Below are 24,072 nucleotides of genomic sequence, written 5' to 3'. Positions count from 1 at the left end.
AGGGGACATGGGTTCGAGCCCTGGTCTGGGAAGATCCCACATGCCGTGGAGCAACTAAGCTCGAGTGCCACAACTACTGAGCCTGTGCTCTAGAGCCCATGAGACACAACTACTGAGCCCACGTGCTGCAACTACTGAAGCCCATGCACCTAGAACCCATGCTCTGAACAAGAGGAGCCACCGCAATGAGAAGCCTGCACACGGCAACAAAGAGTAGCCCCCACTCGCCACAACTAGAGAAAGCCTGTGCACAGCAATGAAGACCTAACACAGCCAAAAATAAATAAATTAATTTAATTTAAAAAAGTTTTATTACCATAACTTATAATTTTAAAAAATTTAATTGCCTATACTTGGGGGAGTAAATAATTAATTTCTCTTATACTATTAAGATGGTTAGGTTTTATAGCCTTCTGAAACTTCATCAAAGCTTCTTGTTCTTACTTATTAATTAATGACTGCTTCAAGGTTTCATATGGCCTTTAATCCATCAGAATTTCATTGTAGTCTCAGGTAAAAATCTCATTATTACAGATTCCATTATGAGGAAGGGATCTATATAATAAACTTGTTTGCAAATGTCCCATTCTGAGGTTATGATTTGTCATAATGAATTTTTATAAAGAATGATTTTACACACCAAATGCTTCCTCTTGATTATCCTCTTAAAATAATCATCCTATATTACCGCAGACGATAAATGGTATTCCGTTTGCAGCCCAGAACAGAGAGCTAAGAGCTCCATAATTCTGCCTGGTGATCAAGTCCTTTAACTTCCTTAGTCCTTTCCTACTTCAAACATTCCTACTCAACAAATCTAACTGAACTCCAAATTACTACAATGTAGAGAGACCTGGGAAAATGGAAGGAAAATGTAAGAATCTGAGTTCCTCCAGTTTACTAAATTCAGGCTTTCTATTCATTCATTGATTCATTATAGAGAGCCTTCATGTACCCCTGCAAACTATAAATCTGATTTCTAATAATACATGCTTCATAACAAAATCATGATAATAGAATTTTTCTTTAATAAAACATTCTTTTAAAAACTAAAGAAATAATAATAGTATTAATGCATGTCTTATTTTGTATTTATGGGGTTAGTTCATTAAATAGAATATCTTTATTATCTCATTATTTAAAATTTTTGAAAAAAATTTGATGTTTTTTTAGGACATATTATCCATAATCCAAAGCAGACATCATTAGATACAGAAGATATTTAAATCACCTGGAGCTACACTACTGAATTATAATTTATACAGACTAAGGTTCCCTTTTCCCTAGTTAATTTCAGTGCATAATAGGAAAAGAGGGAAAAAAGCCCAACCTTTTCTTTTTGGTGCTTTTTAAATTGAGTATTTTAATCAAATGGGAATTTTTTACTAGGATTACTATAGTTCACTGCTTCTAGAGTAACAGTAAGCAGTTCTACAGACACAGTTGCAAACTTAAGCTACGAAAATTAGGTGATTAATCTTCCCCATTACTTTGGCATTATCCCCACACTGGTTCCTTATCTAAGGAATCTGAATCTGCTGAGGTCCCAAAACGGAGACTTGGATGCATAAATACAAGGTTGTTTCCAAACATTCGACCATGTAAACAAAAAGTAAGGGCACAAGATAAAAGTATCTGATGATTGCTTTAAAATTCCCTATTGAAACTGGAGAAAATATGCCACTCTTCTGTAGATTCATTTACATTTGCTTCTTAACTAGAAAAAGAAAATAGATACAGACATGTTCATGAGCGCTCACATAATGATTCACACACAAATGAACTGGTAAAAAACTGTAACACACTTGAATATTTTATAAGTAGAAGAAAGTTTTCTTACCTTCAGAAGTTCAAAGTAATGTAGACAGTGGTAAACAGGGGCTAGAAGTAGCCTGGGTAAAACATACTGAACAGCTTCTTTGAAACCTTCGCCTATTGACTAGAAAACAAAGTGATTTAATTTTTAAGTTTACTTTTCAGACATCATATATCTTGATCTAAAAACTACTATACCTGCAAATAGAGTGCCGCTCCAGGCTTTGATAACTGACTAAGGAAACGATCATGAAAACCAGGTCGTAAAATATCTCGAGCATATGATTCATATGGATCAAATGCCAGTTCCTTAGAAAATAAAGAAGGCAAAACATAAATAATCTTTCTCCAAGGTAAAGTATAAATGACCTACCACCATAAACACAAAAAGATTAAATTATGGGCACACCTATGCCTGCACAATTATATATTTCTTTTAAAGCCTCTAAACAAAATTACATTGCTATTAATTTTAACAGAATAAACCTAATATTCTCAATTAAGAAAGTAAATCAATTCTTTCTGATGAGTAATGGGATTCTTATATGTTATGACACCTCTCATGAAAGGGTTCTAGTAGAGTATTATCAACAAACATAGTCAAAAGAATGGGGGGATTTTTAGATCTGGAAAACTAAGTGTAGCCTGAATAATAAAGAATATAGATATCCACAACCAGGTAAAGTATAAACATTTAGAATATTGGTGCCAGACATTTATTTTCTCACAGTTATTTCTTGTTCATAGACTTACTTACACATTCTGCAAGCCAGAGGTAATTGTTTATATCATCTAAAATTCATTGGCACATTTTTCACAAAACAATTAAATAAAAATTTAATCCAAATTGCCCAAAAATTTTACCATCACCAATGATTAATAAACTAAACAATTCTAAAGGTTAGAATCTACTGGTTTTGCTGATTCCTGAGAAAAAAAAGAGTAGTTATTGTGATTTTATCAGGAGGTAGGATTTCTACTCTCCGCCATCCTGTGCTCTATTCCAGGTAAAAATAAAAAGCCAAAAAGCCCAAACTATTATGAAGATGGTGTTATAGATTCTAGCAAGAGCTCATTTCTATGAAGGGTAATTCTAGAAAGAGGAAGAGGACATCTAGTGGAGGACTGCAGAAGAATGAAGTTAGGAGTGAATGACAGAACAAATGTTTATTTTTAAATTACCCTTTATGTTGTTTCTCAGACTGTTTTCTTTAAGAAAGATTCAATAATAACAACACAAGATCAGAAATCAGAAGACCCCAGTTCTGTTCTCTGTGAAATGCAATATGGGATATAAAGTTCCAAGTCATCCTAAATTCCTTGAGCCATTTCAATTCCTTCAACTGTCTTCTCAACTGAAAATTTCTGTAATAATATAACAATGGAAATTGCAGTCCATTGCAGATCTTACAGGAATGGATAGTAGGTTTTCAACAATAACAGCAGGAGGGAGTCAGGTTATGAATAGACTGGATGGGAGAGAGGAATAAAAATGTGATTGGATGCTTTTATCTTGGGTCTCTTGAATTCATGAACTTATATAGAGCAGATAATGTTTGTCCTCCTCCCCTTTCAATAAACTCTAATTTATTATAGAATTTTTATGACAATTACACATATAAATTAAAGACTATACAGACAGTGTAGTGGCTTAAAAGCATGACTCTAGCATCAGAGAGACTCAGGTTCCACTTCTTATTGTACTACTTACTAGCTGTGTGACCTCTGACAAACTATCAACATTTACTCTCTCTAAGCCAAGCTTCCTCATTGGAAAATGTAGATGATATCTACTTCAAGGAGTTGTTTTAGGAATTAAATGAGATACACACAAAGTGCTTGCAATAGCGTATGCACATATTTAGCGGTGAATAAATGGTATCTAGTATTATCATTCTAAAATAGCTAATTTCAAGAGAGAAAAAAATTGACAACTAACTGGAAATCCAAGCTCTTATCACATAGTTTTATTCTTGAGGATAAATTTATAGAACGGCAAGCACTTCTAAGCATCCTCGTATAAATTAATAGATGATATTATGATCAGTTTACTGGTTAAATGCAATACTTATAAGATTCATTTAAAAATTTAATTATTGATACACACAACTGTGTATTAACAGTTAAAAATATAGACTATTCTAAACATACAGAAAAGTACAGAAAACAGTTTAACAACCATATTCACCATCTAGCTCAAAAAGAGCTCAACATTTTATAACACTTCACCTTTTTTTTTTTTTAAAAGAAATAAAACAGTAGAGATGTAATTGATCCTCCTGAGCTCCCTTTCAGAAGGTAATTTCCTCTCCTGCTAATCCCCAGAGGAAATCACTATCCTGAATTTGATTATTTCCAAGTATATTTTTATATCATAATTACATATGTATCAAGAAACAAGGCAATGTTTTCAAATTTTATATAAATATTGTAATGTACATAGTAACAATAAATTCTTCTGCAATTTGGTTTTTATATTCAGTTGTTTTAATGATTTATCCAATATGATTCATATAGTTCCTTACAGTTCATTTATTTCAAACTCTGTATAATATTCCACTGTATAAATATATCTTTTTTTAGGTAAATTTTTTACTCTGAGATAATTTAGATTCACATGTAGTTGTAAGAAATAATACGGAAAGATTCTGTCTGTCTGCACACTACCCAGTTTTCCCCAGTGGTAACCTCTTAGAATAGTACAATATAGTGCAATATCACAACCTGGCCATTGACATTGATGTAGTAAAGTATAAAATATTTCCATCACAAGGATGGCTCTTGTTGCCACCCTTTTATAGCCACACCTTCCTCCTTCCCATCATAGCCTCTTTAGCCCCCAGCAACCACTGATCTATTCTGCACCTCAATAGTTTTTTCATTTCAAGAAAGTCATATAAAAGGAATTACACAGTATGCAACCTTTTGGAATTGCTGGATCATACAGTAATTCTTTAATTTTTTGAAGAACTGTTTTCCATAGCAATTGTACCATTTTATTTACATTCCCACCAGCAAAGTTTGAAGGTTCTAATTTCTCCACATCCTCTCCAACACTTGGTATTTTCCTTTCATTTTAAAAATTTAATTCTAGCCGTCTTAGTGAGTGTGAAGTGGTATTTCATAATGGTTTTGATTTGCATTTTACTTATGACTAATGATGCTAAACATCTTTTCATGTGCTTGTTGGCCATTTTTATATATTCTTTGGAGAAATTCCTATTCAAATCCTTTGACCATTTAAAAACTGAGTTGTTTGTCTTTTTTGTAAGAGTTCTTTATATACACTGAATATATCAGATATTATCAGACATATGATTTGCAAATATCTTCTCCCATTCTGTGTGCTGTCCTTTCACTTTTGATGGTACTCTTTGAAGCACGAAAGTTTTACATTTTAAGTCTAAATTATGTATTTTTTTCTTTTCTCACTCATGCTTTTGGTGTAATATTTAAGAATCCTTTGCAAAGTCAAGGTCATGAAGACTTAGCCATGCTTTTCCTAAGAGTTTGATAATTTTAGTTCTTATATTAAGTCTCTGATCCATTTTGAACTTATGTTTATATATGGTGTGAGGTAAGGAGTTCAATTTCATTCTTTTGTGCTTCTCGTAACTTTATGGTTTTTTGTGTGTGAACAAAAGTTTAAAAATTTTAATCTCTTCTTTTATGGTTTGTACTTTCTATGTGTTAAGAAACCCTTCCTACTTCAAAGTGATAAATATGTTCTCCTGTATTTTCTTCTGAACTTCTAAAGTTTTGCTTTTCATTTTTAGATTTTATTTAAACTACTGAGAGTTTTTCCTGTATGATGTGAGCTAAGGAAGGAATATTTTCTTTCCACATGGAAAACCAGTTTTGACCCAGCATCATTTATTAATTAGTTTGTTATTTCTCTACTGATTAAAATGTAATCTCGGTCACATATCGTGTGTATGTGTATTCTTTTTCAGGGTGCTCTATTCTGTTCCACTAATTGTCTATATCTACAACTAATAATGTGGCTTTGTAATAAATCGTATTTACTGTGGCTTTGTAATAAATCTTAAAATCTGATAGGACAAGTCCCCTCAACTTGTTCTTCCTCAAAATTGTTATTTTTGTCCCTTCATTCTTCCACATGAATTTTACGATCAGCTTGCTGATTTATAGATTATTCGGGGACAACTGCATCAATACAATATTGAGTCTTTCCATGAACATGGTATTTCCATTTCTTCAGATTTTCCTTATGAATATCATTATTTTATGATTTTCTTAACAAAAGTCTTGCATATATATGTTTATTGGGTTTATTTCTGAATACCTTATAGTTTTGTTACTATAGAGAATGGAGCCTTTTTCCTTTAATATTATACATTCACTTGGTTGGAACTGAGTATAGTAATGCTAGCAATTTTTATGTTGGTCTTTTATCTAGCAACTATACTGAACTTGCCTAATAGTTACAACACTATATATATTTTCTTGGATTTGCTGTGTAGACAATTATGTTGACTACAAATAGGACAATTTTGTCTTTTCTATTCTTTTTCTGTCTTTTGGCTAGTATCTCTATTAGAGTGCTGAAAAGAAGTAGTGAGTGGCATTCTCCTACAGCTTAGTCATTAAATATATCTTTTATAGGTTTTTGATAGATATCCTTTATTAGATTAAGAAAGGTCCCTTCTATTCCTACTTTGCTCAACATTTTAAAGAAATTCCTGAATGAATGTTTTTCTATGCTTTTTCTTATTTGTTGAGATTTTAATGTTAATGTGAAATATTACATTAACTTTTAAAAAATTTCAAACCACTTAAGAGTAAACTTCCTAAGATATATCATACTGGCCACAGTTTTTATTTAATTATAAACTGATTACTTTTCTTTGCCAGTTGTGTCAGTATGTGAGAGTGGTTCATATTTCTTTCTTGTATTACTCTTATCCAGTTTTGATAATATATGTATTGATATATAATCCTAAAAAATTGAGTTGCCCTTTGTGTCCCTATTTTTTATCTTCCTTATGAATCTATTTTGTGGTTTTCTTAACAAAAATCTTGCATATGTTTATTGGGTTTACTTCTGAATACCTTATGGTACTATTTCTAAACTGAATGGAGCAGTGGACAACTTTCAAAAGAGTAAGGTTAACTGTTTCTTGAAGACTGGTAAAACTCCTAATACTTAGTGTATGCCTCATGTCATTTGTTGACACATAGATTTGATTATTCAATTTTTAATGGTTTTTAAGTTAATTAGGATATCTATTTTTTTTTTAGGATATCTATTTCTTAAGTCAATTTTCCTATTTTATATTTTTTAAAAAGTTAACCACTCCATCCCAGTTCTCAAAAATTTTCAAATGGATCTCAGCATTCCTGAATGATTTTAAAAGTTGCAATCTGTAGTTAGTTATAACTTTTTCTTCTTAATATTTATGCTTTTCCTTTTTTCTCCCTTGATCAACATTATTAGAGGTTTTGTTCTATCTGTTGTGTGCTTTCTAGTTCATTAATTCTGTTCTTCTATTACTTCCTTTATGTTGTTTCTATTATTATCAACTCTCAAATTTACATTATCTTTCCTGTTTCTTGGATTGAAACCTTTACTCATTTATTTTTAGTTATATCTACTTTTTAAAATATATGTCTAAAACTGTAAGTTTTTCTTTATGCATTGCTTTAGTTGCATCTTACAGGGTTTTGTATATAGTACTTTCACTTTTGCTCAATTTCAAGTATTTTGTAATTTTCATTGTCACTGCCTCTTTAATCCATGAGATATTTAGAAATTCATTTTTAAGACTTCCTAGTATTTTAATAACTTTTTATTGTGATTTCTAATTTAATTTCATAGTCAGAAAAGATGGTTTATATGCTATTATGTAATATTTGAGACTTCCTTTTATATCTAATACTGTAACCACTTTTTGTAAATATAACTGGTATCTTGAAATGAATCTAGAATCATCCATATATACATAATCAAACCTGTTCATTTTCTTATTTTAACTTCTATAGCCTTAATCTTTTTTCTGTTTGTGATAGAGATGTGCTACAATTTCCTATCATGATAGTAAATTTTTTTCCATTTCTCGTAATTGTCAGTTTCTATTTCTTATATTTTGAGGCTTTATAATCAGGTACACATACATTCATGATTGTTGTATCTTCATGACGTTGTCCCTTTTCCTATTTAGGTAGTGTTCCTCTCTAATGTCCTCCCCACCAAGCTTACTTTTCCTAATTATATCAATTGATATTTATATACTAGCTTCCCTTTATTTGTTTTCATATGTTGACTTTTCAATCCCTTTACTTTATTTTATTTTTTGCAGTATGCGGGCCTCTCACCGTTGTGGCCTCTCCCGTTGCAGAGCACAGGCTCCAGACGCGCAGGCTCAGTGGCCATGGCTCATGGGCATAGCCGCTCCATGGGATGTGGGATCTTCCTGGACCAGGGCACGAACCCGTATCCTCTGCATTGGCAGGCGGACTCTCAACCACTGCGCCACCAGGGAAGCCCAATCCCTTTATTTTAAATATTTCTGTGGTTCTGTTTTGGGTGTGTCTCTACAAGCTGCAAGAAATGGACTTTTAAAAATAAAAAATAAGTACTTTCTTTAAATAGGCGAGTTTCATCAGTTTACATATACTGAGTTACTAACATAGTAGTATAATGTAGTTGGATTTATTTGTATCATATTACAGTCAGCCCTCTGTATCTGTGGGTTCCACATCTGGTGATACAGAAGGCCAACTGTACTATGCCATTTTAAATGAGGTTACTTTACTTTTTCTTTACTTCATTATTCTTTCCTATTATCAGTGGAAAAGATTAAAAAGTGTTCCTACAGTTCTTGTACATTGTAAGATATAGGTAGTATTTCTATTCTTTTGGTGATTTTCCTAAATGTTTTAAAATCAAATAAAGTTTGTTATTATCTATAAATTTTTCTAAATTTTAAAGAGAGTTTACAGTTGTTTAGTTTTTCTTATCTTCTGAATACAAGCCCATTTTATGTGCTGAGAAGTTTAGTTTACCTTCCCTTTTAAATTAAAAAAAAAAACAGTTTGGTTTTTAAAATATTCAGTAGCTTGGGCCTCCCTGGGAGCACAGCAGTTAAGAATCTGCCTGCCAATGCAGGAGACACGGGTTCGAGCCCTGGTCCGGGAATATCCTACATGCCGCAGAACAACTAAGCCTGTGCACCACAACTACTGAGCCTGTGCTCTAGAGCCTGCAAGCCACAACTACTGAGCCCGTGTGCCACAACTACTGAAGCCCACGCACCTAGAGCCTGGCTCTGCAACAAGAGAAGCCACCACAATGAGAAGCCTGTGCACCGCAATGAAGAGTAGCTCCCGCTCTCCGCAACTAGAGGAAAGCCTGTGCACAGCAATGAAGACCCGAAGCAGCCAAAAATAAATAAGATAAACAAATTTATAAAAAAAATATTCAGGGCTCCCCTGGTGGCGCAGTGGTTGAGAGTCCGCCTGCCGATGCAGGGTACACGGGTTCGTGTCCCGGTCCGGGAAGATCCCACATGCCGCAGAGCGGCTGGGCCTGTGAGCCATGGCCGCTAAGCCTGCGCGTCCGGAGCCTGTGCTCCGCAACGGAAGAGGCCACAACAGTGAGAGGCCCGCGTACCGCAAAAAAAAAAAAAGATACAGTTGATTTCGAAATGAGAACAAAGAGCTAGAAATTTCAGAATGACTATCAATGCTAACTTGTAAGGGCTAACTCAGTATTTTAGCACTTGACATATCAAGGAGAAGGTTATCATTTTTCTCCCCCTATGATATCTGAATCATCTAGGTCCTGGACTTGATTTCCCTATTCACTTTATCCCTCCTATTCTAAATAATTATGCACAGTTACCATATATTAAGTAGCTGTATGAAGCTGGTTAGCTAAATATTTCAGGAAAGTTATTTAACTTTCAAAAAATCCTGAGTCCTATTATTATCTTTCTTTTACAAATATATAGAGAGGTTTAGAGATGTGAAGTAAATTGCCCACGGACACATACAACTAATAAGTAGCAGATTTTAGACTGGAACACAAGTAGTTTGACCTCAGGTCCAAGTTCTGTGGCCTCTTCATTGATAAGATAGCCAATTAAGTGTCAGCTGTGGGATCTGTTTTTTATAATGATGAGAAACTACTTTTTCTAAGTTTCGTGAGATAATGGAAACAAATGCTGACAATGACCCTTTGAGGAAGAGGCAATATAGTTGAGTAGTCAGCAGTTAATGTATATGTTAGCTGGAAACAAGAATTCAGATTCCAATTTTAATTCAAATGTCGGGCCTTCTAGATGCAGACTTTTTTGGTGTATAATTACTTACCTCTGCTAAGTCTTCAAAGCAACTTCCTACTAATGGATGGGGACTGCCTTCATCTGTCATTTCTACAGTATCTTCTATATGGCCCAGTAACTTTACACTAAGTTCATGTATATCCACTATACGGCTAAATATATTTTCTACATCCTGTTGGGATGAAAAACACATGAATTCAGTTAGGTGGTATAATAAAACAAATTTTGAGCCAGTAAGTCATTTTATAATCATGAAATTTAACATGGCAGATACAGTGAGAAATTTTAACAACTTACAAATATAAGTAAAAGACAAAGAATTCCTTTGGCAATGAAGTACAGTTTGCAAAAAACATTTCTCTAGGTCACTGGTTCTCAAACTTTTGGTTCTCAGGACTCCTTCACACTCTTAAAAATTACTGAAAACTCCAAAGAGCTTTTGCTTACTATATTAGAAATTATTTACTATCAACATTTACTATATTAGAAATTAAAACCAAGAAAATTATAAAACATTTAATTCATTTAAAAATAACAATAAAGAGTTCTTTTATGAAAAGTAACTATATTTTTCTAGAACAACTAAAAATCTTAGTGAGGAGAATGGCACTGTTTTACATTTTTGCAAATCTCTAACACCTAGTTTAATAGAAGATAGCTGGCTTTTCATGTATATTTCTGCATTCAATCTGTTGTGATATGTTGCTTTGGTTAAAGCATATGAAGAAAATCTAGCTTTACAAAGACATGTAGTTGGAAAATGGAGGAGTCTATTCAAATAACTGTGGATACCCTTTTCTTTTTCTGCATAGTTTCTTCACTGAGATATGTCACGTACCATAAAATCCACCCTTTTAAAGTGTACTTTCACATATTCACAGCCTGTTCAATCGTCACTACCATCAAATTCTAGAACATCTTCATCACCTCAAAAAGAAAGGCTGTATCCAGTAGTAGCCCTCTCCATTCTTCCCCGACACACCCATCCCCAGTCTCTGGCAACTACTAATCCACTTTCTATCTCTATGGATTTGCCTATTCTGGAAATCTCATATATATGGAGTGAATATCTTTTTATGGTATTATACAAGTCAATAAATGGTAGCTTCTTAAAGGTTAGTTGCAACGTAGAATCTGAAACTATATAAATTTTGCACATTAAAATCCACTGGTCTATTTTGAACTTTGAAGGGATGTTTTACCCAACTGTGATTTTGTAGTGGAATTGCTAGGTTGTATGGCTACCTTATGGTTAATATTATATGAAATTACCAAATTCTTTTCCTAAATATTTATACCAGATTACATTCTGAGAAGCAATGTGGGAATTTTACATTCCCAAAAGCAGTTGCTCCACATGCTTTTCAACATTCAGTATTGTCAGTCTTTTTAATTTTAGCTTTTCTAATGAGTGTGTAGTAGTGTCTCATTATGGTCTTAATTTGCATTTTCCTTATGACTATTAATGTTGAGCATCTTTTGATGTGCTTTTTGGTCACTGGCATACCTTCTTTTATAAAGTGTTCAAATTTTTTGCCCACCTAAAATATCAGGCTGTTTTTCTTATTATTGAGAACTGCAAAAGTTCTTTATATATTCTGAATACAAACCCTTTGTTAGATATATGTAATTCAAACAGGTTCCTACAATCTGTGGCTTACATTTTAATTTTTCTGACAATGCTTTTCAAAGAGCAAAAGTTTTTTTCATTTTAATGAAGTCTAATTCATTAATTTTTAATTTTATGGTTCTTGATTTTTGTGTCCTAAGAAATCTTTGCCTATTCTTTACCACTTTGTTTTTAAACAACTTTATTAAAATATAATTTACATACCATGCAATTCATCCTAAAGTGAACAATTCAATGTTTTTTTACTATATTTACAGATTTGTGCGACTCAAAATCCACTCCTTTATTTTTTAATGTCTGCTCATTGCCATAACAGTGAGTGAATACCAGTCTCAGCCTCTGTTGTGAGCACCACTTCTCCATCAGTCACCTGTGACTATGTAGCTACAGTTCTAGAAATTACTAGAATGCAACTCCCTTAGACAATCTCAACTGTTCCCATTTAGCATTTCTCCAGGACCCAATAAGGTTGGTCTAATTACTACTATAAGATCAGCAGTCCCTTCTCTAATTTTCAGTTATTGGCACCTTCCTTTGTGCTCCCCAAAATACTGTTGTCATACTTCTGTTTATGGTAATTACCACATTGTATTGCAACTTAATTTAAAGTTTACATTTCTGTCTTGACTGGACTAAACTTGACAGAAGAACGGTTTTTTATTCATCTTTGAATCCCCATTGCCAAGTATGGCATCAAAAATATAGGCAGCCCTGATGAAGTGTTGGTTCAATGATACAAATGAGTCAAATTAAACATAGAAACCTTCCACCTAAACAAGACGTTTTATTCTTTGGAGTACATGGAAGAGTCTGTGAATTCATTTGTACTTACACAATCAGTCTAGTTTAGATTTTGTCTTTTAATTTCTGATGTTTAATTTATCAAAACTGTTGTAGCAACTTTATTTTTGATCACAGTCATGATGAATTAAATCCCACTACTTTTAAAAAGTGGACCAATTAGCAATCATGAACTATACAAATTCAGATTTGAGTGGTCATGTAAAATTAACAACACATGCAATGATATACATTTATTCAATGATACTTACGTTAGCTGAAAACAATTTTGAATTGGAGACAAAGGGCTCTCTAAAAACTTTTATAATTAAATTAAGTTCCCTTATGTATTGTCGAATTTCTGCCATAAATGCTTTTACCAAATCATAATAAGTTTGCTCTCCTGAGGTGGAAGGCTCTTCATCAGTTAAAGATAATATATTTATATCTTCTACATCTTGATGAAACATATCCATCAATACCTACAGTCAGAGATAGAAAAAAGTAGAATAAAATATGAATCTGTAGTTCAACTTGAAGTGAAGCACCCTAAGCTATTATTTGAATACAGTTCTTAAATGATAATAAGCAGACACACAATTACCTCTTCTCGGATATAATGTCATTTCCCCCTCCACAGCTTCTCTAAGACAAAAATTCTACATCAGGTATCACAAACTGCCTCTTCCAAGTTCTCTGTCAATACAAGTATCTGTCTGTCTGTCTCTCTTGTTAACCGTGTATTACTTCTAATTTGTTTCCAAATCTTGTCTTGGATTTCTCTCTTAGTTTCCTCTGTTTCATAACCTTGACATCACCACTTCATTCCAGGGCCTCACATAATTCATATTTGAATAATTCCTACGTTTGTTGGTGATCGATCAAAATAAGTCCTGTTTTTTTCCAAGAAGTCTACTATTACTACTCTTGCTAAACCTTATCTTTTCCCTCCTGTGAACTTCAACATCATTATCCAAGAAGTCTACTATTACTACTCTTGCTAAACCTTATCTTTTCCCTCCTGTGAACTTCAACATCATTATCCCTATAACATAATAAAATATTTTATCTTGTATTACTTTCTGCTTGTTTCACAAATGTAAGTACCCTTTCATCAAATTTACAGTCTCGTTCTATATTTCTCTTGCATCTCTTCTCTGTGTGAGCACGTACTACATACTCAGAAATATTTTATCAATTCACTTAAAAGTATCAAATATTTTATATTCATTGAAAAATAACTATTTTAAAATCAAATACTCATTCATTAAAAAATAAAAGCATCTGAAATCCTTCAGATGAGGTGATTTTTACATTCTGAAAGAACAAATATACTAAAATATATTTAAGTGGATTCAGCAATCAGAAAGAATATTCCGAATCAATAATAGTTGGAAAAAAGGGAGTGAAATGCTTCATCAGAAAATATTTTCTTTTCTGAAAACTCATTTTTATAAAATAAAATTACTGAGACAGTACAGCGCAATGACTTAGACTCAGATCTGGAGTGCACGTCTAGGCTTTGAAACTTCTCAGAAAATTCTAGACCAATTTCTTTATCTCTCTGAACTTCAGTTTCCCTTTTATAAAATGTAGATAAGAGCATCTACCTTAGAGGGATATCATAAGGACCAAATGAGATAAGTCACATATATGCTTAACTTTCAATAAATGTTTGCTCTTAACATAATCATAGTAAAACCATACAAGTAGTATCTAAAGAAAGCTAGGAAAAAAAAACATAAAGAAAGCTAGGCAAAGAAATTAAACTCTCAAGAATTTAGTATTGGGTTGGCCAAAAAGTTCCTTCGTTTTTAAGTAAAAATAAAAGATACATTTTCACCAAGAAATTTATTGAACAACGTATTCACCCATTTTGTTCCACTACCTTCTGCCATTTTTCAGGCAACTTCATAATTCCACCTTCCCAAAACTTTTTAGCTTTTTGAGCAGAGAACTGTTCCAGGTGTCTTTTACAGTCATCCAGGGAATTGAAATTTTTTCCATTAAGAGAATTTTGTAAAGACTGAAATAAATGGAAATTCCAAGGTGCAATGTCTGGTGAATACGGCGGATGAATCAGAACTTCCCAGCCAAGCTGTAACAGTTTTTGCCTGGTCATCAAAGAAACATGTGGTCTTGCGGTATTCTGATGGAAGATGATGCATCTTCTGTTGACTAATTCTGGATGCTTTATCGTCGAGTGCTGCTTTCAGTTGGTCTAGTTGGGAGCAGTACTTACTGGAATTAATCATTTGGTATTCCAGAAGAGCTCATAATAGAGGACTCCCTTCCAATCCCACCATATACACAACATCACCTTCTTTGGATGAAGACCGGCCTTTGGTGTGGTTGGTGGGATCTTGCCCCACTTGCCCCACGATCTCTTCCGTTCCACACTGTTGTACAGTATCCACTTTTCATCGCCCATCACAATTTGTTTAAAAAATGGAATGTTTTAATTACATTTCAGCAGAGAATTGCAGGCGGAAATATGGTCAAGGATTTTTTTCACTTAACTTATGTGGAACCCAAACATCAAAGCGATTAACATAACCAAGCTGGTGCAAATGACTTTCAATGCTTGATTTGGATATTTTGAGTATGTCAGCTATCTCCCACGTGGTATAACGTTGACTGTTCTCATTTAATGTCTCCATATGCTCACTATCAACTTCAAATGGTCTACCTGACTGTTGAGCATCATCCAGAGAGAAATCTCTAGCTCGAAATATCCCAAACCACTTTTGACACGTTTGATCAGTCACAGCACCTTCTCCATACACTGCACAAATCTTTTTTTGTGTTTCAGTTGCATTTTTACCTTTCTTGAAATAATACAGCATAATATGCCGAAAATGTTGTTTTTCTTACATCTTCAATATTAAAATGGCTACACAAAAATTCACCAATTTTGATAAGTCTTTTTTAAATGCATACTGAAATGACAGCTGTCACAATACAATCTAACAAAACTGTTTCAAATGAAGTTAAAGACAACTAAGCGCTACTAGAGAGCCATCTTACGAATGAACCTTTTGGCCAACCCAGTATTTTTACATTTTTGAATATTCTTTTCAAGTAAATCCATAATCTTCTAAGTCTTCCAATGCAAATAAAAATTTAAGAAATTCGCTAATAAGAGATTATTACTGTTATTAACCCTACATGCAGCAACACATAAAAGAAAAGCTACATGACATACTTAAACACATTTAAATACTATATATATAATAGTTTATTTACATAAAGTGATATCTGGAGTTCTTGCCATTAGAGTACTAAAAGTATGTCCTAACAAACAATATACAATTTTATTCAGTCTAAGTAGTATGTTAGCACCCAGTAAGTCATGAATAAAAATTTAAGAACAAAACATATAGATCTGTATCCTACCTTATCAGCACACATTGCCACTTTAATATCTTGTTTTGTAATTTCATAATGCCGTATATTTCGCACATAATTCCCCACCAGCTTTAAAATGTCTGCAGAAATGTATTCTAATACTGCTACTATGTAAACAGAAACCTGGTGGTCAATTTTATAACCTAGGACCTCCTGAAAAATTAAAAGAAAAGCATGTTTAAAATTATTTACTACAAATTTGACACACTCAGTTTTTAAAAAGTGTATACAGTTTAGCTTAACTTTTACTGAGGCGTGTGATTATCAACAGCATTTAATTTTAAGTAGTTCATCTATGAATAATATACATATTGCTATTTGAAAATGTAAACTAAGAAAAGGTAAGGCAAAATTACCTATGATCATGTAAAACACTTAAGAAGTACAGGTAAGTAAATAGATAATCCCTAAACTAGGAATGGAAGCCCAAGTTTGGGGGAGGGGAAAAATGCTCATTGTTACCTAATTCAGAATACCTGGAATTAAGAATGACAAATGAGGGTTTTTTCCTTTATGCAGAACAAGAGTTAATACATTATTGGTATCTGGGAATATCTACCATCCTTATACCTCTATCCTTCTTTCCAAAGGAACCTGGGCTTCCTAAAAACCCTAGTGGTACATTCATTCCTGGTATCTGGGCTGTTTCTATGGAAAAAAATTCATGCTATGTCTTGCTGAACAACAGTGGTTATTAAGGGCACATTAAATAGTCCTATTATTAGACTTCAAAGAGAGTATGGGCTTTTGTGGGGCTGACCAATTCCTATAGGAAAATAAATTCTATTTTGTAAACAATTAAGAAAAAAACCTTCAAAATAATAAGTTTACTTATATATTTTATAACAACTTTAAATGGAGTATAATCTCTAAAAATATTGAATCACTATGTTGTTCACCTAAAACTAATATAACATTGTAGATCAACTACACTTAAAAAAAAAAGTTTACTTATAAGTTGGGAACAGGTTGCATTTACCTTTAAGAATATGTAAAAACTATTAACTGTTTATAGTGATATGGATATATTAATAAATTGAAATGATACCCACAATTAGACCCTAAAATGCAACATTTAGAATCATTAATACAGCATGCACATACCTCAACTTGTTAATTCTCTTAGAATATAATTCAAAGTATGGCTATAAAAATCATGAAAAGAGAATTATAAAGAAGTGCAATGACTAACAGCTTAGTAATTTTCTATAACTTGAACTTACTTCCTCAGACCAGTTAGTAAGATATAGGTAGATATTTCTATTCAAACAACAAAGGACAAAACGTAACCTTTTGATAGTCTTAATCACCCAAGTGTTCAGTCTTAAATCTTGTACAAGATCAAACTGACGTGGATTTCCTAATGCTATTCACTTAGAGTCCTGTGAACTAAAAGTTGCTTAATCACCTTCTGCCTCAGTTATCTCATCTACAAAGTGGGGATGATAATAATTAACTCTGTTGAATAATAAAACCTACAGATAATGTATGCAAGCATTAGCATTTTACTTGTATTATAGTACACATAAAATTATTGATATCAGAGAAGTATTATTAAGGTTTTAATTATTATCATACCTATATTTTTGATGTGAGAGTTAATCAACAGTTTGTTCATTGTATTAAATAAAAAAGAAATCACATTATTAGAGTTCCCAGCAGTTATTTTTTCTATTAGTTCTGGAGAGATTCAACTGACTGACTAATATAAATGACAAATAGGACTAAATAGTATAGGTGATCTTTATGGAATTTTTGTTCAGAGATTACACATAGCCCTATGGCAGTCTCACAGAGGTCCCTACATGTCTAACTATGTGAAGGATTTATAGGGACACTTAGGTCTAGCCAACAAAAAAAGGAGTTTTACAAGTTCTCTTTGAGGTTCTATTAACATCTGAGATGAACAAAATCCACAATTATAACTTTTCTTAGTGCTTTCAATTTGCTTGATTATTACTGTTGGTATGAAATTACTTTAAGTCATGTTGTCCAACTTATAGTTTCCTATTATATCATCCCTCCCCATGACATAAATTCCTGGAAAAATTAAAACGAGAGAATGTCACTCTTCAGTTGACTCTATTATCCGTAAAACATATTCTTTGTGTTTGAAAATCATGGGTTTTATTTTGCTTTTAAAAGGCAAGAAGGCAGTATTTCAGTTTTACCTTTAACAAAGGATGAATTTTTTCTACTGGGAGAGATAAAGGGTTTCTTCGCTTCCTCTTTTCAATAGCCGACTGGGCATCAGCTATTGCCCACTTATCAATTGGATGAGGGAAACTTTTTTGAACACGTTCCTTGGAAAATAGGAAAATAACAACTAAGCAACAAATATATTAAATAGTGCTCTTCACTTACAATTTACTTTTAAAATCAAAGAATACCAAAAGCAGGCTTTCACATGTAGTATAATTTATACTACAAACATACCTAAGCTAAGAGAAAACCATAACTGCCAATGTACTAGTTTCTTAATTACGCAATTAAGAGACTAAATGTTCCTTCTATTAACTAGGGGAAAAATCACATTCTGAATTTCAACTTCACTGTGGTAAAGCTAATGACAAGAATGAGTAGATGCTATTTAAAACATTACTTATATAAAATTTCAAGGAACAAGACCTAAGCTTAAAAAGAAAATATCTAAATCCAGTTCTCATTTGTCCTTTATTTCAACACCAATTACAAACTAAAATAGCATTTTCTACTTGAAACTTCTAAGAATTTTTTCCTTTATCCATCATGCAAAGGTACTTGACTTCAAAACTATTTATAAATCATGGAAATCAAGGGTTTACATTAGTAACAGCAACTTTAATACACTGTAGCTTATCATTAGAGTTTGAATCTTCCACAGGTTATTAATTTTTATCAAGATATTTCATTTTAATCCAGCAGTTATCCGGTTAGAATTTCCATTGAAAGTGAAAGAACTCATGTAAAAGCTGAATTTCCCGACTTTAATAAACTAATATAATTCACTTCAAACAAAAGGTACTACTTTCATGCTCTGAAGTTTTTAAAATCCACTTTCAGTATACCATAATTAAAACCAGTAGAGGTCGCTATTACACAATTTTAACATGTATTTTAAATTGCTCCGTATTTAGTTAGTAATATATAAAAACTGTTTAACATCACTCCTGATTGTAAGTGTAAATTAAAAGTTTTGTCAATTGCTACTAAGATGGAAAATGAAAAAGATTGCTATGTGATATTCTGTGGAGGGAAAGGAAACATTGATTCCAGGACATGTTAATAACAAATTTATAAACTGAAAATAGTTTAACCCATTCAAATTTAAGAAATTTTCTCTTCATCTATGTTCAAGGATAAGTCAGCTTCTAAATATAAGAAGTGATCATTTTAGGGCTTCCCTGGTGGCGCAGTGGTTGGGAGTCCATCTGCCGATGCAGGGGAAAACGGGTTCCTGCCCCGGTCCAGGAGGATCCCACATGCCGCAAAGCGGCTGGGCCCGTGGGCCATGGCTGCTGGGCCTGCGCGTCCGGAGCCTGTGCTCCGCAACGGGAGAGGCCACAGCAGTGACAGGCCCGTGTACCGCAAAAAAAAAAAAAAAAAAAAGAAGTGATCATTTTAAATCTAATCACAGAAATTATTGTAGTTAAAAATGGAGTTTACAGACATTTTCAAATGTCTAGTTGGAAAGCTATTTGCTAGGATGCTACACCCTCATATAATAAAGGCAATACAAAGGTCCAAAATACTGGGGGAGTTCGGCAGGTGAAAAAGGACTAACAAAGGAAGAAGGAAAAGGGTGGAAAAGAATGTCCAAAACAAGAATTCTTTTCCTTTTTTCCAAATCAATACTATAGACTTGATAATCCAAAAATGACAAGAGATTTAGGACTAACTTTACCATGATTCCCAATTAAAAATTTCATACTGATGGGTATAACCCATGGTTAACTGAATAAATGATTACAGACCTTATAATAGTATAGCCCTATGGCTAACATTTTTTTGGTGGGGGGGACCTCAATGCATAGTAAGAAATCTTAATACATTTTACATTACATTCTTGTATATCACATACATAGTACACTGGAACAAAGTTTCATAAAACAAAACGTTCTTTTACTATAGGCAATGTACTGATTTTTCCTATTCATTTATAAAAATGTTAGTTGGGCATAAGGGGTGATGACCTAGAATCTAAAAAGCACTGCTGTGTAGTGGTGATAGAAAGCAGGAGAACAGAACAGAAGGTGAACTCAATCTAATAATTCTAAATACATTTAACATACATCTTTGAAGAAAAATCATCAGTAGAATTACAAGGCAAACTGTAGGCAGGGGTTGAGGTAGAAGAGAAAGAAAACAGAACAGCAATCCTTGCCCATCTCAATTTTATCAACCTAATTCTGAGTTTATCTATTGTTTTGAGAAAGAAGGGGAAGGAAAGTCAGGAATGCTAAAAGAGAAGGCAAGAAAGGGAAAATAATAATGATGAAGAAAACATTTTAAACTTACTTGTGTATTACTGGACTGTATATTTATGAGGTAATACCAAAGGTCATGGGAAAGATTAATAGGGTCAAAATAGATGCCTTGAATGTGGAAAGGCCAGACTGAAAGAAATACTTTGTATCTTGTAGTGGCAAATTTAATTACAATTTTAGAGCAAAATAAAATTTATTTTTATAATTATCTTATATAATTTAAGGTAAAGAAGCCCAAGGAGAAATGATCAATGAAAGATTCATGAATTAAATAAAGTCTATTACTCTTTCAAGATACTCTTTCAAGATAACACTTTCAAGATTAATAGTTTTGTTTTAAATTGAGAAATTCCACCTTGATTGATATTTAGTGGCTTTGGGAAAAATAAAAGATAGAGAGCTAGGTTTGCAATTCAGCTCTGTCTCTTATTAGCAGAACCTTGTCTTTTCCTTTACATAATAAAGGTGTCTAAATAGATAATCTTGATGATCAATTCCAATAGAAACATTCTAGGATCTATAAAAATTCCTACACATGCACTTCAGTGTAAATATTCAGACCTGGAGGTACTTTTGAAGTGCTATTAATAGTAATAAAGGCTTAGAATGTGTAGAAGAATTTTTTTTTTCTGTCTAGAAAGGTAGAAAATACTGTGAAATCACTTGGGAAATCAAAATGTGAATGGCAAACTTATTAGAAATTACAAAGATTCTTTAGGATATGAAGGAAAAGAAAGTTAAAGAAAAAATGAATGGGAAAGGAAATGCAAACTTTTAAAATTTAAGAATTCAGCTCACAGGGAAAAAAGTCTAAGATAAAAGGAAAGAGAAATAAAAGGGATCCAAATTGGAATAAAAGAACTAAAACTGTCACTGTTTGCAGATGACATCACGCTCTACATAGAAAATCCTAAAGACACTAACAGAAAACAACTAGAGCTCACCAATGAATTCAGGAAAGTTGCAGGATGCAAAATTAATATGCAGAAATCTGTTGCATTTCTATACACCAACAATGAAAGATCAGAAAGAGAAATTAAGGAAACAGTTCCATTTACCATCACATCAAAAAGAGTAAAATACCTAGGAATAAACCTACCTAAGGAGGCAAAAGACCTGTACTTCAAAAATTATAAGACACTGATGAAAGAAATCAAAGAAGACACAAACAGATGGAAAGATATACTGTGTTCTTGGACTGGATGAATCAATATTGTCAAAATGACCATACTACCCAAGGCAATCTACAGCATTCAATGCAATCCCTATCAAATTACCAATGGCATTTTTCAAAGCACTATAACAAGATTTTTTAAAATTTGTATGGAAACACAAAAGACCCTGAATAGCCAAAGCAATCTTAAGAAAAACAAATCTGGAGGAATCAGGCTCCCTGACTTCAGACTATACTACAAAGCTACAGTCATCACAACAGTATGGTACACGCACAAAAACAGAAATATAGATCAATGGAACAAGACAGCCCAGAAATAAACCCACTTACCTATAGTCAATTAATCTATGACAAAGGAGGCAGAAATATACAATGGAGAAATAACAGTCTCTTCAATAAGTGGCGCTGGGAAAACTGGACAGCTACATGTAAAAGAATAAAACTAGAACGTTTTCTAATACCATACACAAAAATAAACTCAAAATGGATTAAAGACCTAAATTTAAGATCGGATACTATAAAACTCCTAGAGGAAAACATAGACAAGACACTCTCTGACATAAATCGCAGCAATATCTCTTTGGATCCCCCTCCTAGAGAAATGGAAATAAAAACAAAAATAAACAAATGGGACCTAATAAAACTTAAAAAGCTTTTGTACAGCAAAGGAAACCATAAACAAAATGAAAAGACAACGTATAGAATGGGAGAGAAAACATTTGCAAATGATGAGACTCACAAGGGATTAATTTACAAAATATACAAACAGCTCATACAGCTCAATATCAAAAAAAACAAACAACCCAATCAAAAAAGGGCAGAAGACCTAAATAGACATTATTCCAAAGAAGACATACAGATGGGCAAAAGGCACATGAAAAGACGCTCAACATCGCTAATTATTAGAGAAATGCAAATCAAAACTACAATGAGGTACCACCTCACACCGGTTAGAATGGCCATCATCAAAAAGTCTACAAATAATAAATGCTGAAGAAGGTATGGAAAAAAGGAACCTTCCTACACTGTTGGTGGGAATGTAAATTGGTGCAGCCACTATGGAGAACAGTATGGAAGTTCCTCAAAAAACTAAAAATAGAGCTACCATATGATCCTGCAATCTCTCTCCTGGGGATACATCCAGAGAAAACCTTAATTCAAAAAGATACATGCACCCCAATGTTCACTGCAGCACTATTTACAATAGCCAAGACATGGAATCAACCTAATTGTCCATCAACAAATGAATGGATATAGAAGATGTGATATATATATACAATGGAATATTACTCAGCCATAAAAAAGAATGAAATTATTCCATTTGCAGCAATATGGATGGACCCAGAGATTATCCTACTAAGTGAGAAAGACAATTACAATTATATGATATCGCTTATATGTGGGATCTAAAAGAAAGAAAAAAAGACATAAATAAACTTACTTCCAAAACAGAAAGAGACTCACAGACACAGAAAACAAACTTACGGTTACCAAAGGGGAAAGGGGGTGGGAATGGGGATAAATTAATAGGCCGGGATAAACATACAAACTACTGTGTATAAAACAGATAACCAAGATGCAAGAGGGAAGAAATATGGGGATATATGTATACATATAGCTGATTCCCTTTGTTATAAAGCAGAAACTAACACACCACTGTAATGCAATTATACTCTAATAAAGATGTTAAAAAAAATAGATAACCAACCAACAAGGATCTACTGTATAGCACAGGGAACTATACTCAGTATTATGCAATAACCTATAAGGGAAAAGAATCTGAAAGAGAATATATACATACACACACACACACACACACACACATATATATATATATGAAAAAAAAAAAGAGTCCAAGAAAGCCTGAGTTAAATGAGAGGAAAAATCTATCAGTGTCCTAAGAAATTAAAGTTGGTTAAATACAGGACACACAGGCGAGAAAGGGAAACAGGAAAAAAAGATATTACAAATGGAAATCAGTCTAGTCAACCAGAGAGAAATAAAAACAAGTACAATTATGAAAGAACAAGACTTAAGAAATTTAAAAGAATATACTTATGGGGGACTTCCCTGGAGGCACAGTGATTAGGAATCTGCCTGCCAGTGCAGGGGACATGGGTTCGAGCCCTGGCCCGGGAAGATCCCACATGACACAGAGCAACTAAGCCCACGCGCCACAACTACTGAGTCTGTGCTCTAAAGCCCACGAGCCACAACTACTGAGCCCGAGTGCCACAACGGAGCCTGCACACCTAGAGCCCATGCTCTGCAACAAGGGAAGCCACTGCAATGACAAGCCCGCACACCGCAACAAAGAGTAGCCCCCGCTCACCGCAACTAGAGAAAGCCCACCAGCAGCACTGAAGACCCAACGCAGCCAAAAATAAATTAATTAATTAATTTAAAAAAAAAAGAATATACTTATGGATAAACAACAAGGTCCTACTGTATAGCACAGGGAACTATTATATTCAATATACTATAATAAACCAT

General features: G+C 33.2%; 1 protein-coding gene across 4 annotated transcripts in view; it reads right to left on the bottom strand.

The window, feature by feature from the left end:
- SOS1 (SOS Ras/Rac guanine nucleotide exchange factor 1) overlaps window positions 1–24,072 on the bottom strand; it is a 149,536-nt gene that overhangs the window by 54,422 nt on the left and 71,042 nt on the right. For all 4 annotated transcript variants that reach the window (XM_004265031.4, XM_012531305.3, XM_049696461.1 and 1 more), the window contains 6 exons: window positions 18,111–18,242; window positions 15,928–16,092; window positions 12,804–13,013; window positions 10,150–10,293; window positions 2,014–2,124; window positions 1,841–1,939 (listed from right to left, as the gene is read on the bottom strand). In XM_004265031.4, the coding sequence (XP_004265079.1) occupies window positions 1,841–1,939; window positions 2,014–2,124; window positions 10,150–10,293; window positions 12,804–13,013; window positions 15,928–16,092; window positions 18,111–18,242 (861 nt within the window). The remainder of the gene's footprint in view (window positions 1–1,840; window positions 1,940–2,013; window positions 2,125–10,149; window positions 10,294–12,803; window positions 13,014–15,927; window positions 16,093–18,110; window positions 18,243–24,072) is intronic.

Source organism: Orcinus orca, chromosome 13, assembly GCF_937001465.1.
Source record: "Orcinus orca chromosome 13, mOrcOrc1.1, whole genome shotgun sequence".
Taxonomy (NCBI): Eukaryota; Metazoa; Chordata; class Mammalia; order Artiodactyla; family Delphinidae; genus Orcinus; species Orcinus orca.
The sequence above is the reverse complement of the archived record's forward strand: the minus strand, read 5'-3'. Positions and strand labels throughout refer to the sequence as shown.